General features: G+C 41.1%; 1 protein-coding gene across 6 annotated transcripts in view; it reads right to left on the bottom strand.

Annotated features, from left to right (window-relative positions):
- NUP98 (nucleoporin 98 and 96 precursor) overlaps window positions 1-13495 on the bottom strand; it is a 94640-nt gene extending 81145 nt beyond the window's left edge. For all 6 annotated transcript variants that reach the window (XM_081098661.1, XM_081098662.1, XM_081098663.1 and 3 more), the window contains exons 1-6: window positions 13191-13495; window positions 9934-10035; window positions 9647-9823; window positions 7480-7619; window positions 6122-6229; window positions 1589-1769 (exon numbers count right to left, since the gene is read on the bottom strand). In XM_081098661.1, coding sequence (XP_080954787.1) covers window positions 1589-1769; window positions 6122-6229; window positions 7480-7619; window positions 9647-9823; window positions 9934-10035; window positions 13191-13266 — 784 coding nt within the window. In that variant the 5' untranslated portion in view covers window positions 13267-13495. The remainder of the gene's footprint in view (window positions 1-1588; window positions 1770-6121; window positions 6230-7479; window positions 7620-9646; window positions 9824-9933; window positions 10036-13190) is intronic.
- Between the last annotated feature and the right edge of the window lie 718 nt (window positions 13496-14213).

Genomic DNA, 14213 nt, shown 5'->3' with positions numbered 1-14213 from the left:
TTCAAGCCACATCATCTCTCATGTAGATAGAACACTAGCTTTTCTAACTGACTTCTTTCCACCCATGTCCCCTTACAATCCACTCTTAATATAGCAGCTACCAGAATGATCCTTCACTCACAATCATATGATTTCTCTTTCTAAACCAGTGGTTCTCAACCTTCCTAATGCCACGACCCTTTAATACAGTTCCTCATGTTGTGGTGACCCCCAACCATAAAATTATTTTCGTTTCTAATTCATAACTGTAATTTTGCTACTCTTATGAATCGTAATGTAAATATCTGATATGCAGGATGTATTTTCATTGTTACAAACTGAACATAATTAAAGCATAGTGATTAATCACAAAAACAATATGTAATTATATATGTGTTTTCCAATGGTCTTAGGCGACCCGTGAGAGGGTCGTTCGACCCCCAAAGGGGTCGTGACCCACAGGTTGAGAACTGCTGTTCTAAACCCTTTAATGGCTTCCCAACTCAAATAAAAATTCAAATCTTGACACTGGCCCACAAAGTCCTTCAAAATACTGTCCCTACATTCCCCAGTACTTCCCCTTGTCTCTCCTTTGGCAAAAACAGATTTTTAGATTTATAGTTTCCTCTAGCTGGAATGTTCTTCCCCCAAAAATCTGTACAGCTTTATGCCTCACCTTCTTCAGCTAGGTGGCTGCCCAAATGTTACCTCATCAGCCCTAGCCGATTTGGCTCAGTAGACGTGGGCCTCAGTTACAGGCTCAATCCCTGCCCCCGGTCAGGGTGTGTGTGGGAGGCCACCAATCAACGTGTCTCTCTTGCATATATGTTTCTCTCTGTCTCTCCCCCTCCCTTCCACTCTCTCTAAAAATCAATGGACCAGTCGGTTTGCTCAGTAGTTGAGCTTCGACCTATGAACCAGCAGGTCATGGTTCAATTCCTGGTCAGGGCACATGCCCGGGTTGTGGGTTTGATCCCCTGTACGAGGCGTGCAGAAGGCAGCTGATCAATGATTCTCTCTCATTGAGTCAGCCACTCTCTCTCTCTCCCTCCCTCCTTCCCTCCCTCTCCCTCTCCCTTCCTCTCTCTGAAATCAGTAATATATTAAAAAAAATCAATGGAAAAATATACTTGGGTGAGTATTAACAACAAAAAATGTTACTTCATTAGTAAAGCCCTTTTTAACCATCTTCATTTAAAACTGTATGTCTCCTCTGGGAAGTGTTGGGGATAAGAGATCAACTGAAGGACTTGTATGCATTCATATAAGCATAACCAATGGACACAAGACACAGGGGGGTGGGGTGAGGACATGTGTGGGGGTGGGGGGGGGGAGCGGGGTAGGGGAGGTTGGGGGAAGGTCGATGGGGAAAAAAAGGAGACATATGTACTACTATTTGTAATACTTTAACCAATTAGAAAAAAAAGTTAAAGAACAAAAAAAAAACTGTATGCCTTCCTACCTCCCCCAAAACACCAGGCCCTCCTTATTCCTTCAGCATCCCTGAATTATTTTTCTCCTTAGCACTTACGACGTTATTTTTAGTAATGGTTTACTTTTAGTTGTCTGTCCCTCCTCAATATAGCCCAATATGATTTCAATTGCTTACTAGTTCCAAAGGCTGTTTTGTTCTGACCATATGCAAAGCCTGAATTAGTGGTGGAGGAGCTGAAGAGTCCTGTTGCACTAGACGTGGCCGGAGAAGTCCCAAACAAGCCAGTTGTGGTACCTGCTCCAACCTGGTTCTGGGGGCCTTTCCGGTTAGCCTGATAATCCTCTAAACGAAGTTCCTAGAGGGAAAACATATTTCCAATCTTACTATGCAGCCAAAAATGTATTTAGGAGAGTAACACCTGAATTTACTATTTAAGTTCTATGGTAACACAAAAAACCATGACTATAAAACAGAAAACTACAAATGACATTAATTTAGTATCATTATAGAAAACATTCTCAATAGTGTATAATGGACATTAAAATATATACCATTTTTTCCATAAACTACAGGCCAAAGAATCAACCCATCTTAATCTGAATTTTCTTTTATAAACAACAACTTTTTTAATAGAAAATTTTATTCAACATACATTTTCCAGCAAAAAAAGGCAATATAAAAGAGTTGGCGTACTCTGCTACTACCAAAACAAATAAAAAATACTGGAAAAGGATGAAAATAAGTGTGATTTGAGATTCTATTTTACTGCACTCAAAACTAGACATGCAGGTGGCATTAACTCCAAAATAAAACGTCAGGAGTTTTTATAAAGTTAACAGCATACTAACCACTAGTGAGCATGCCCTTTGCTAAAAGGCTCTCCCTTTTTTTTTTTTTTTTTGTTCCACCCGTCCCATTTTAAGGAAATTCTATTTATAATTTTTTCATCTGTGTGTATGAACTCTTAAGATCATTAAGTTTGCTGAGAGGCAGCATAGTACACATACCTCAATTATATTTACCAGTGTTCCATTTAATAAAAAGACCCCAGAATGTCAGATTTTATTCAATGCATCCCCTTTGCAAATGGGCTGCAGAACAGTAGCTGACAGAAGTGAGATCAGTTTATTAAAAAGACCCAGGTAGCCCTGGCCAGTTTGGCTTAGTGGATAGAGCATCGGCCTGCGTACTAAAGGGTCCCGGGTTCGATTCCTCCAGGGCCAGGTTGCAGGCTCAATCCCCAGTAAGGGGTGTGCAGGAGGCAAACAATTGATGTTTCTCTCTCATTACTGATGTTTTTATCTGATTCTCCCTTTCTCTTTCTCTCTGAAACCAATCAATTAAAAAAATAATTAAAAAGACCCAGGTAGCACCCTGGCTGGATGGCTCAGTTGGAGTATCGTCCTGTGTACCAAAACGTTTCAGGTTCCATCCCCAGAGGCAACCAACTGATTTCTCTCTCTCTCTCTCTCTCTCTCAAAATCAATTAAAACATATCCTCCAGTGAGGATTTTAAAAAAAAAAAGGAGACACCCAGGCAGCTGATGAGAGATCTGAGGATAATGCTTTGTTTCAGTACACTGCTTTTTATTATCCTATCTAATAACAGACAAACATGGTAATTAACCATAACTTTGCTACCCTTCCCATTGGCTAATCAGGGTGATATGCAAATTAACCACCAACTAAGGTGGCGGCTAATTTGCATACTGCAGGCAGATCCCGCTGCGCCGCCCAAGGCGAGATCCTGGCCTGCCGTGTCTTGGGCGGGGTGGGCGGGGCGGGCGGCAACAGATCTGAGCTGGGCGGGATCCGGGCCTGCAGTGTCTTGGGTGGGGTGGGCAGGGCAGGTGGCAGCAGAATCTGAGCTAGGCAGGATCCAGGCCTGCAGGTTCTTGGGTGGGGTGGGCGGGGCGGGCAGGGCGAGCGGCAGCGTGATCCGTGAGAGGGCACAGGTTGGGCTGAGGGACCCCTCTTCCCTGCCAGTGCACAAATTTTTGTGCGCGGGCCTTCTAGTCTAATCTAATAAAAGAGAAACATGGTAATTGGCGTGCGACCGCTACCCTTCCCATTGGCTAATCAGTGAGATATGCAAACTAATTGCCAGCCAAGATGGCGGTAACCGCCAACAAAGATAGCGGTTAATTTGCATACTCACAATGATGAGAGGCGAAAGGGGAAGGACTGAAGAATGGAGATCGGCAACCCAGGCGGCAGGCAAGAGTTGGGGGGTAGGCAAAGGCCGCCTTTCCCCACCCCCCAGCCAGTGATCGCCATGGGAAAGCTGGGGTTGCCGGCTGGCCTGTGGCCCTGATCGCCATGGTGATCGGAGGGCGGGAGGGCCGGAGCACAGGCCAGGCAACAACCCCGGACCCCCGCCATGGCGATCGGAGGGCGGGAGGGCCGCGTTGCAGGCCAGGCAGCAACCGTGGACCCCCACCATGGCGGTGGAAGGGCGGGAGGGCGGGGTGCAGGCCAGGCATCAACCCTGGACCCCCACCATCGCAACTGAAGGGCGGGAGGGCCTGCGCCCCTCGATCACCATAGCGATCCGAGGGCAGGAGGGCGGGGCGCAGGCCAGGCCGCAACCGGGACTCCCGGAACCTCTCTTAAAGGTTCTCTTAAGGCAGTTGGCAAGGGACCTCGGAGAGCCCCAGGGGGCCCTGGTGCCAGCAAAACTGAGACCTGGGGCGCCTCTCCCCAGAAGGTCCAGAGAACAGCCACTGCAGCCCGCCCGCACCCCAGCGCAAGGCATGGCACGCTGGGCCCGAGCACCCACCCCCTCCCAGAGGCCCCTGGCTCGCTCATGCAGCCCTGGTCACATCACCGGAGCAGCTATAAGGCACAGAAAGCACCAGGGACAGCCGCTTGCTCCCACTTGCATTTGCAAAGACAAGGCCGGAGGGTGTGAGGGCCGGCTCACAACTCCTTCTCCCTCCTTTTGCTCCTCCTCTGGCTGCTTAGCTCGCTCAGCTTCTTATCCAGGCTCCTCTGCAGCTGGGCCCACTTGGCAGGGTCCAGGGGCCGGTCCTTGGCCCCACTGCCAGCGAACAGCACTCCCTCCCAGCTGATTCTCTGCGGGGCATGGGCGCGGGCCCTCTCCCCACAGCCATGGATCTTGGGCAGGCAGTGGCTGAGGCAGTAGTGGTGGCTGCAGTGTGGGCAGAGCAGTCCCGGATTACGAGAGGGATGTTCGACTACTGGTTTAGGCCCAATCCCTGTAAACTGGCAGGACATTTTTCGAGGGGTCCCAAATTGGGGAGGGTGCAGGCCAGGCTGAGGAACACACCTTCCCCCATGCACGAATTTCGTGCACTGGGCCACTAGTCTATATAATAAAAGCCTAAGCAACCATTACATGGAAAGACTGGAACTGGTTGCTATTATGCACACTGACCACTAGGGGGCAGACGCTCAATGCAGGAGCTGCCCCCTGGTGGTCAGTGCACTCCCACAGGGAGAGCTCCACTCAGCCAGAAGCCGAGCTCACAGCTGGTGAGCACAACTGCCACAGTGGAAGCCTCTTCCAACTCCACAGCAGCAGGCGCAGCAGGTTGGGATGAGTGCAAGTGGTGCGGCACCCGACCCCAATTCAGGCTCCTCCCTGGCCGCCTGCTGCGTGGTACACTGCTATATCCCTCCAGGGGTCCCAGACTGCGAGAGGGCGAAGGCCACTAGTTTAGTATAATAATCTTGTCTACTCCCACTCTAAATGTAAAAATCAACAGATTAAACGATGAAGGATTCTGAAGAGTTCAGAAAATTTAAGGAAAGAAGGGATAAAATTTAGTAGTTTTGTCTCACAAGTCATGATGTTTCTGCACTCTCCAAAAAAGCAAATGCAGTTGAGATGTAAGAAGAAGCAACAGCTACAATCAGGGATAATAAAAATGTACAAAGAACTACACAGTAACAAGAATAAACAAACTAACTTCATGCAACAACATGGACGATCTCAAAGTTAAGAGAAACGTAAGAGCACGTAACGTAAGATTTCATCTTTAAATGCAAAAATAGGCAAAACATGGGTATCCAGGTTAGTGGTTACCTTTAGAAGGGGAGGATTATGACTGGGGGGTTGGGCACAAAGGGTACCCTCAGGGGTGCTGGTAATGCTGTGTCTTTAGATCCTGGTTACATGAGTGTAGTTTACTCAGTGAAAGCTTACTATGTTGTATACTTACGACTTTGCATAAGTTTATTAAAAACACACACATGGCCTGGCTGGTATTGCTAAGTGGTTAGCAATACAGCCCACACACTGAAGGGTTGAGGTGAGGGTTTGATCCCCGACCCTGGTCTTGGCAGGAGGCAAACAATTGATGTTTCTCTCTCTCTCTCCCCCCCACTTCCCCTCCCACTCTCTTTAAAAATCAATGGGGAAAATACCTTCAGGTAAGAATTAACAAAAACAAACAAATGAAAAAACACACATATATCCCAGACACACACTGCCCAGTGTAGTGTGGGCAACATCCAATCAGAATACACTATTAGTAGAATTAGCCCGTACATACAATCTGAATATTGCTCCTGCCTAAAACAACACATATCTAGAAATAGCACGTTAATTTAAAAAATAATTCGTTTTTTACATAAACCTAATGTAAATCGCTTGAGCCTAAAAATAATAAAAAAAAATTTCAAAAGCTGTTCTCCAATAGAATCAAAAGGTTAGGTTGATATTCTGTATTGCATTTTACTGACCTCTAGTGACTTGCTTTCATATTCTTTCATAGCAGTGATACACTGGTGCTTGGTACTGATGTTAGTACTAACTCCAGCTTTAACCATAGTATCCGTACCAGTTAGAGGCTGCAACAGAAGATAAAAGCAAATTTGAAAGTCTAAAGCAAATGTATAAATCTAGGCTTGATATCCCTACTCTCACAGACACAATTCTGCAACCATTGAACCCTATTAACTAGTCCATTAGGTCTTTTACTAATGAGATGGTTCCAAGGATGCCTGACTAAATACACTGCATGTCTGTTCTCTCCCTACATCAATCTCAGTAATAGTTATCACAAACCCAGAAACTAATCCCATAACCAAACCATCTAATTATCTACTAAAAGATATTTAATATTTAAAACTTTATCCAGTTTATCCAATATACCCATTTAAACCTCTATTTCTGAGATGGACCTCTTTTGAAATGTTTGCTTTATAACTATTATTGCATTTAACAAATATGGAAGCCTAATCCCCCCCCCACCCCACCCCCGCCTATGATCATATGAGGAAAAAGAAACAACTAAAGATTCTTACTTATGTCTGTACTTTTCTCAATTATTGTACTTTCTAAGAGACAACACATAGTATTTTTTTCTCTATCATTTGTATTTACTTTTATTTTAAATTAAGAATTCTAAATTCAGTACTGTTATGAATTTACCACCTTGCCTGAGAAATTCTTTACTTTCTGAACTTTTGACAATCCCTATTTTTGCCAGATTGCCATTAGGCTAACTGCCTCAAGCCTATCCTAAGTATCTTCCAACCAATCACATCAAGTGGTATTCCATATATTTTTGTAAACAATAGCTTCCGCTCTAATCCTCTATCCAACTCCTCTCAAAAAAGCCAAAACAAAACAAAACTCTATTGCCCCATTTTGCCATTTCACCAACAAAAAAGCTTTATTTTTAACTAACGTACAATACTGATGAGTGATTCCATGTATCTCTTTGAAGAGGTCTTATTTTCCTATAGTTTGCCCCACATTCCTTATTTCTATAAAGAATGTTTGACCATTCAGAGGCCAAATTATGAACACAGTAAATACTAGTACAAATTCAACCTTATATTACCTGTTATAATAAACCTTGTGAATACAAATTTGACTGGGGTGAATATAATTCAAATATGCATTATAATCTAAATTTATATTTCAAGACCTTGCCTTTCTACTATACAACTAATTACAGATTTTGTTCTTAGCACATCTTTTGGGAAGAATGAGACTAAACTTTGCGTAATTCGAAGGAGAAAAAATTTTAGGATTCATCCTACAAATATACAAATGGGAGAGAAGTTCCACAAAATTGGAAGAAAATACTTACATTAAATTTAATGGTAGTCCCAGTGGGAGCAGCTGTAAAACTACTGGGCCCAAAAAGGGAGCCAGATGTGTTTCCAAAAGGATTAGAGGTGGTATTTGTAGTTCCAAAAAGTCCCCCACTGTTAGTACTTGTTCCAAAATCTATAAATTAGATAGAAAAAATTAGATGGTAACAGTAAAGAATGTAAGAACCTGTAAGGTATCTTGAAATTAAACTGTGGCACTAGAACAGCAGTACTTTCACAATCTCAAATTTTCTCTTTCAAATTTCGTTTTCACTAGCAGGTATTTCATACACATACACACACACACACAACTCTAAGCTCACAACTCTGAAGTGACACAAAATCTGAATCCTAGCCCTAACCGGTTTGGCTCAGTGGACAGAGCGTCAGCCTGCGGACTCAAGGGTCCCATGTTCGATTCAGGTCAAGGGCATGTACCTTGTTTGCAGGCACATACCCAGTGGGGAGTGTGCAGGAGGCAGCTGATTGATGTTTCTAACTCTCTATCCCTCTCCCTTCCTCTCTGTAAAAAATCCATAAAATATATTTTTTTAAAAATAAAGTCACTGCATCACAAAACATTTTTTAAAAAAAATCTGAATCCTATATTCAACTAAGTTTCCACGAAGTCCTACTTGGGTATCATTGAAATACAAGTTAAAAAAAAACTATTTTCTTTTTCATTATAAATTTTATCTCATTTCTCATTTCTTGTCAAGACTAATACTAAATGAGCTTGTATTTCTTTTAAAAAAAAATGTATCTTACTGAATTTTTACAGAGAGGAAGGGAGAGAGATAGAGAGTTAGAAACATCGTTCAGCTGCCTCCTGCACAAGCCCTACTGGGGATGTGCCCGAAACCAAGGTACATACCCTGGACCGGAATCGAACCTGGGACCCTTGCATCTGCAGGCCGACGCTCTATCCACTGAGCCAAACCAATTAGGGCAAATGAGCTTGTATTTCTGAAAGCATCTTATCACAACAGACTCCATAGTATATTTTATTTACATATTACTAAAACACCCACACATAACCAGAAAGTTTAAAACATACAAATGGTCCTATTATGACAACTAAACAGGTTAATGTAAAATTTCACACAGAAAAATAATATAGAAAAATTGGTAGGCATGCTGATCATTTTATAGAAAGTAGATCCTCTCATCATCTTACTTTTCCAAAAGGCTCATTTTAAAAATTAATTGAAAAAAATTAAGTGAATTTAACTGTTCTATAAGGGGTATTTTGCAAAATATGAGAAATACTACTTCTAAAGAAGTTATCTATTTAGAGCCAGAAATGTCAGCAAGTAATGGAAAGTTATCTGCCAATATTATTTAATACTAGGCGATATCCTAATTACCATGTTAAAAAGAAAGCACTCTCAATGGCAAATTATTTTCTAAAAACATATTCTAATCTATAAAGTAAATAGATACATCTCTTTTGAATTAGTACATTAGATTGCATTTTACATTGTCATGGTTAAATATTTCAACATCCCCCAAAAGTTTTCCCTTTGTAACATACTGATAGTTTGGTAACTTAGTCGTTCTGCCATTTGCTTGTGCTGGGAATGGCAGCAACTCACAGGCCACATCTGTTCAACTAAAGTGCTGTGTGGAGAAACATCCCCAGATCACATTTAGATTAAAACAGAAAGAAGCCATCAATTAAACATATCTGCCATGGGCAAGAAATGGAGGAAAATAACCATGTCATGGCCAGTATTTGTCACTGCTGCTCTAGTCTCTCTCCATACCAAATGTGAAACGGAGATAAAAAGGTGCCCATGCCACACAATACTGTTGACTACACACATTCCTCCTCATAATTTTTCCTGTCTTAACACTTACGACACCACTCTAACCTGGCTTTTCATCCCATCTCTGGTCATTCTATTATCAGGTGCCTCTACCTTCACATATCCCTTAAATACTAATGCTTTTCTGATTTCCATTCTTGAAGAGATGTACATCCCCCCACCCCCCTTTTCTAGTCTATTAAACTTTCAATATATTTTGAAGTTTTCTTCTCCCTCTGTTTCTGCCATCTGGTGGGGGAAAAAGATGTTGAGCACAGGGAAAAGGAGAAGAAAAAAACACATTCAATAGGAAATCTGATTGTTAAATGTAGATGTCCAATGATGTCCTACTTACTCCCAAAGCCAGTTGGCTTATTTTGTGCAAAGGCATTGTTTTGGGATGAGAAAAGACTGGTCCCTGTGCTTGCAGCTCCAAACAAGCTATTTGATGTTCCTGTTGATGTGCCAAACCCAAAACCGGTGCTTGTGGAGGTAGCTGGCTGGCTAAATGAACTGGAACCAAATAATCCTCCTGGGAGATGGAAGGGGGTAAAAAACAGTTATACAGACATATTAGAGCCACTTTGTGAAGTCCTATATCAGCTATAAATAAGTCAACTCTATTCCACATAAAGCCCCTACCTGGTTTGGTCTGTGAATTTCCAAATAGGCCTCCAGTATTGTTACTAGAACCAAATGCAGATGTTCCAAATGCCCCTCCACTAGTAGTGCCAAAGCCAGTATCTGAAAAAACCAAATCCATGGTTAAAATAAGATCTAAATCAGGTGATAATATAAAAAAGAATATTGATATCTCTTAATATTCTACATCTGGATAGGACCATTCGTCTAATCTTTTTTAAAAATTTATTATTGACAGTACTATAGATGTCCTCCCATTTTCCCCCCTCCAACTACCATTCCCCCACCCCAGGCCTTAGCCACAATATTGTATGTCTATGGGCTATGCATATAGCATATCCAGTAACTGCCACAATAATATATATATATATGTATGTATGTATATATTTTTTTATTTTTATTTTTTTACAGAGAGGAGAGGAGAGGGATAGAGTTAGAAACATCGATGAGAGAGAAACATCGATCAGCTGCCTCCTGCACACTCCCCACTGGGGATGTGCCCGCAACCAAGGTACATTCCCTTGACCAGAATCGAACCTGGGACCCTTCAGTCTGCAGGCCGATGCTCTATCCACTAAGCCAAACCAGTTCAGGATGCCACGATATTTTGAATTTAATTAAAAAAGGTCTGCCGCGCCGAAACCGGTTTGGCTCAGTGAATAGAGTGTCGGCCTGCGGACTGAAAGGTCCCAGGTTCGATTCCAGTTAAGGGCATGTACCTGGGTTGCGGGCACAACCCCAGTGGGAGATGTGCAGGAGGCAGCTGATCGATGTTTCTCTCTCATCGATGTTTCTAACTCTCTATCTCTCTCCCTTCCTCTCTGTAAAAAATCAATAAAATATATTAAAAAAAAAAAAAAAAAAAAAAGGTCTGCCGCTTGCATCTATAGACGCTTATGGCAGTTAACTGGTTAAATGTTCTTAAGTTAATCTCTTCCTGTCCCCCTTGTCTAAACAATTTTTTCAAAATTCCATCAGACTACTAATTATAAAGCTAATTAAGCCACAGGCATTTTTTCCCCATTGTCCCCAGGTAAAGTAAGAAAGCAAAGTGAAAAGGTGTGACTTCAACAGGTAGGTTAAAAAAAGGGGGGGAGGGGGAGTGCCAAGGTAACTAGTTACTGAGTTACATACAAAAGTAAAATCATCAAAATTAAAGTATTAATATTCTCTTCACACATCATATACTCCATAGTCAATGGGATGAACAGTCCTTAATTTTCTAGAGAACATCAGAATGACCTGGAAGTGTTTTCAAAATACATATGTTTAGATTCCAACCTCCAAGATCCTAATTCATAGTTCTATAATGAGAAATATGTACTTTGAGGGAAAAAAGGTGACTCTTAGGAACATTCTTAATTTAAAAATCAAGGACCTAGATATAGAGTGCTCTACAAGGTCAGGACACCTGAAAATGTTTCTCTATCATTTTTATTAAGCATGATTGAGGTTTGTAGCTATGCTTTTTAAAAATCCTCAAAAAATTAAGAATAGAACTACTATATGAACCAGCAATTCTTCCTCTGGGAAGTTATTTGAAGAGTATGAAAACACTAATTTGAAAAGATATACGCACTCCTATGTTCATTGCAGTATTATTTACAATAGCCAAGATATGGAAATAACCTAAGTGTCAATGGATGGATGAATGAATAAAGATGTGAGATATACATTTAAAAAAATGTATTTAAGACATTATGAATGGAGACTGAGGGTATTGAACTAAGTGAAATTAAACCAAAAAAAGGACAAAAATTATATGGTTTCATTAATGTATAATATAAAACAAAAACAACAAATGAATAAACAAGATAAAACAAAACCACTCAGATACAAAGATTGGTGATTAGCAGAGGGGATGGAGGTTTGAGGGGAAGACTAAATAAGCTAAGGAGGTCAAATGTATGGCAACAGAAACTAGACTTTTGGTAGTGAGCATGCTACAGTGTAGAGAGATCATACCTCAAACTTATGTTATTAACCAATATTGCCTCAAAAAAACCCAACAGCCCAGCCGGCATGGCTCAGTGGTTGAGCGTTGACCTATGAACCAGGATATCAAGGTTCAATTCCTGGTAAAGGGCACACGCCCAGGTTGCGGGCTCGTTCCCTAGTGTGGTGTGTGCAGGCGACAGCCGATCAATGATTTTCTCTCATCATGGATGTTTCTCTCTCCCTCTCCCTTCCTCTCTGAAATCAATAAAAATATTAAAAACAAACAAAACAAAAAACACAAACCAACACACAAATTATTTTAACAAAACATTTTTAAATGAGTGAATACGCGTTGCTATAGGAAAACTAGTGTCACGCACAATACTGGATGGGGAGGGGAGTGGATCTCAGGAAGGCTGGTGGGAATTAGGGAATTAGACACTTTAACAATTCTGTTTCTGAACATCACATCTTTTTCATATAGTAAATCTCAGAGCAGTTATTCAATAACTGCAGTAGGCTTCAATATTTAACAAGTTATTTCCTGGTCTGAAAATTAGAAACAAACTAACTTTTTACTAAAAGGACCAATAAAGCCCTGGCCAGTTTGGCTCAGTGGATAGAGCATGTGCCTATGGAATGAAGGGTCCCGGATTCAATTCCTCTCAAGGGCACATGCCTGGGTTGTGGGCTCCATCCCCAGTTGGGGGTGTGCAGGAGGCAGCCAATCAACGATTCTCTCTCATCATTGATGTTTCTATCTCTCTCCCTCTCCCTTCCTCTCTAAAATCAATCAAAATATATTTTAAAAAAAGAAAAAAAAATTTTAATAAAAAGGCCAATATAAAAATATTTTAAGTACCTACTGATGATCAGAAAGTCTTGAAAACTCAGAATTTTTTCTATAGTCTTAGAAAAATTTCACAAGATCTTATCCTGATCATTTCTTCAAAAAGATTTTGCTATAAAAACGGGCCGAAACCGGTTTGGCTCAGTGGATAGAGCGTCGGCCTGCGGACTGAAAGGTCCCAGGTTCGATTCCGGTCAAGGGCATGTACCTGGGTTGCGAGGCACATCCCCAGTGGGAGATGTGCAGGAGGCAGCTGATCGATGTTTCTCTCTCATCGATGTTTCTAGTTCTCTATCTCTCTCCCTTCCTCTCTGTAAAAAATCAATAAAATATATTTAAAAAAAAAAAAAGATTTTGCTATAAAAACGGAAGTATAAATAAAATTCCTCTCTAAAGCCATCAAAGTGGATGTGTTCTTAATAAGAATAGCTTAAGATTCCCTCCCCCACCTTTTTTTTTTTAAACTTACTCTGCCCAAATGTTGAAGTTGTGCCAAAGCCACCTGTACCACCCCCAAAGGGTGTTCCAAATGACTTATTAAACATCTTCAAAATGAGTCTGCTTCAGAATGCTGAAAAGAAGAAAAAATTATCATTTTATAATTATCATCACAGAATACAATGTAATTATTTCAGAAAACTCATCAGGCCATATAAACTCCCTTAGATCTGTTCAAATTGTAGCATAATGCTCACCACTCTCATTCAATATCCTATAACTTTGTATAATAAATTAGACCTTGAAAAACTGGGCTGAATAGCACAAAGTGAAGTTAAAGTTCAGATCCCACCAAAAGATCCCTTTAAAACAATGTTTTTAACCTTCTATAAACCTAAGCCTGCCCTTTTAAAGACGATTTCAGGTCCACAGTGCTAGATTTTGACATGCTCATCTAGGAGGTTATGCACAATTCCCATAAAAAATTACAGTAATATTCTGCTATCCTAACCACCTGAGAAGCTAAAATTTTTGTCAAGGTTTATTTTCCATAGTTTGCATTGTAAAAAATTTTTCCCTCTTTTTTTGTATATAAAAGGGAGAAGGGATGGGGGTGGGGAAGAGAGGGAGAGAGATAGAGACACATAGATTGGTTGCTTCCAGAACCCGCCCCCTACTGCTGTGGGGATTGAACCTGCAATTAAGGTACATACCCTTGACCAGGAATAGAACCATTGAGCCTTACCAGCAAGGGCTTATTTGTATTTTTTGACAGATACTATGATTTTCCTATGATGTACACATAATTCAAGTTTTTTCTTCTAGTAAAATCATGCCTTGTTCATATAATAAAATTAAATATAACTTTTCTTTGTTCCAGTGTCCCATTAGTACTTAAACACCTAAAACATTATGTGCAACATTGGAAAAGATGAAGCTGTCTTTATTTTTTTTTTAATATACTTTATTGATTTTTTACAGAGAGGAAGAGAGATAGAGAGTTAGAAACATCGATGAGAGAGAAACATCGATTCAGCTGCCTCCTGCACACCCC

The sequence above is a fragment of the Myotis nattereri genome (genome assembly GCF_964212035.1).
Source record: "Myotis nattereri genome assembly, chromosome: 9".
In the NCBI taxonomy this organism is placed as follows: Eukaryota; Metazoa; Chordata; class Mammalia; order Chiroptera; family Vespertilionidae; genus Myotis; species Myotis nattereri.
The sequence above is the reverse complement of the archived record's forward strand: the minus strand, read 5'-3'. Positions and strand labels throughout refer to the sequence as shown.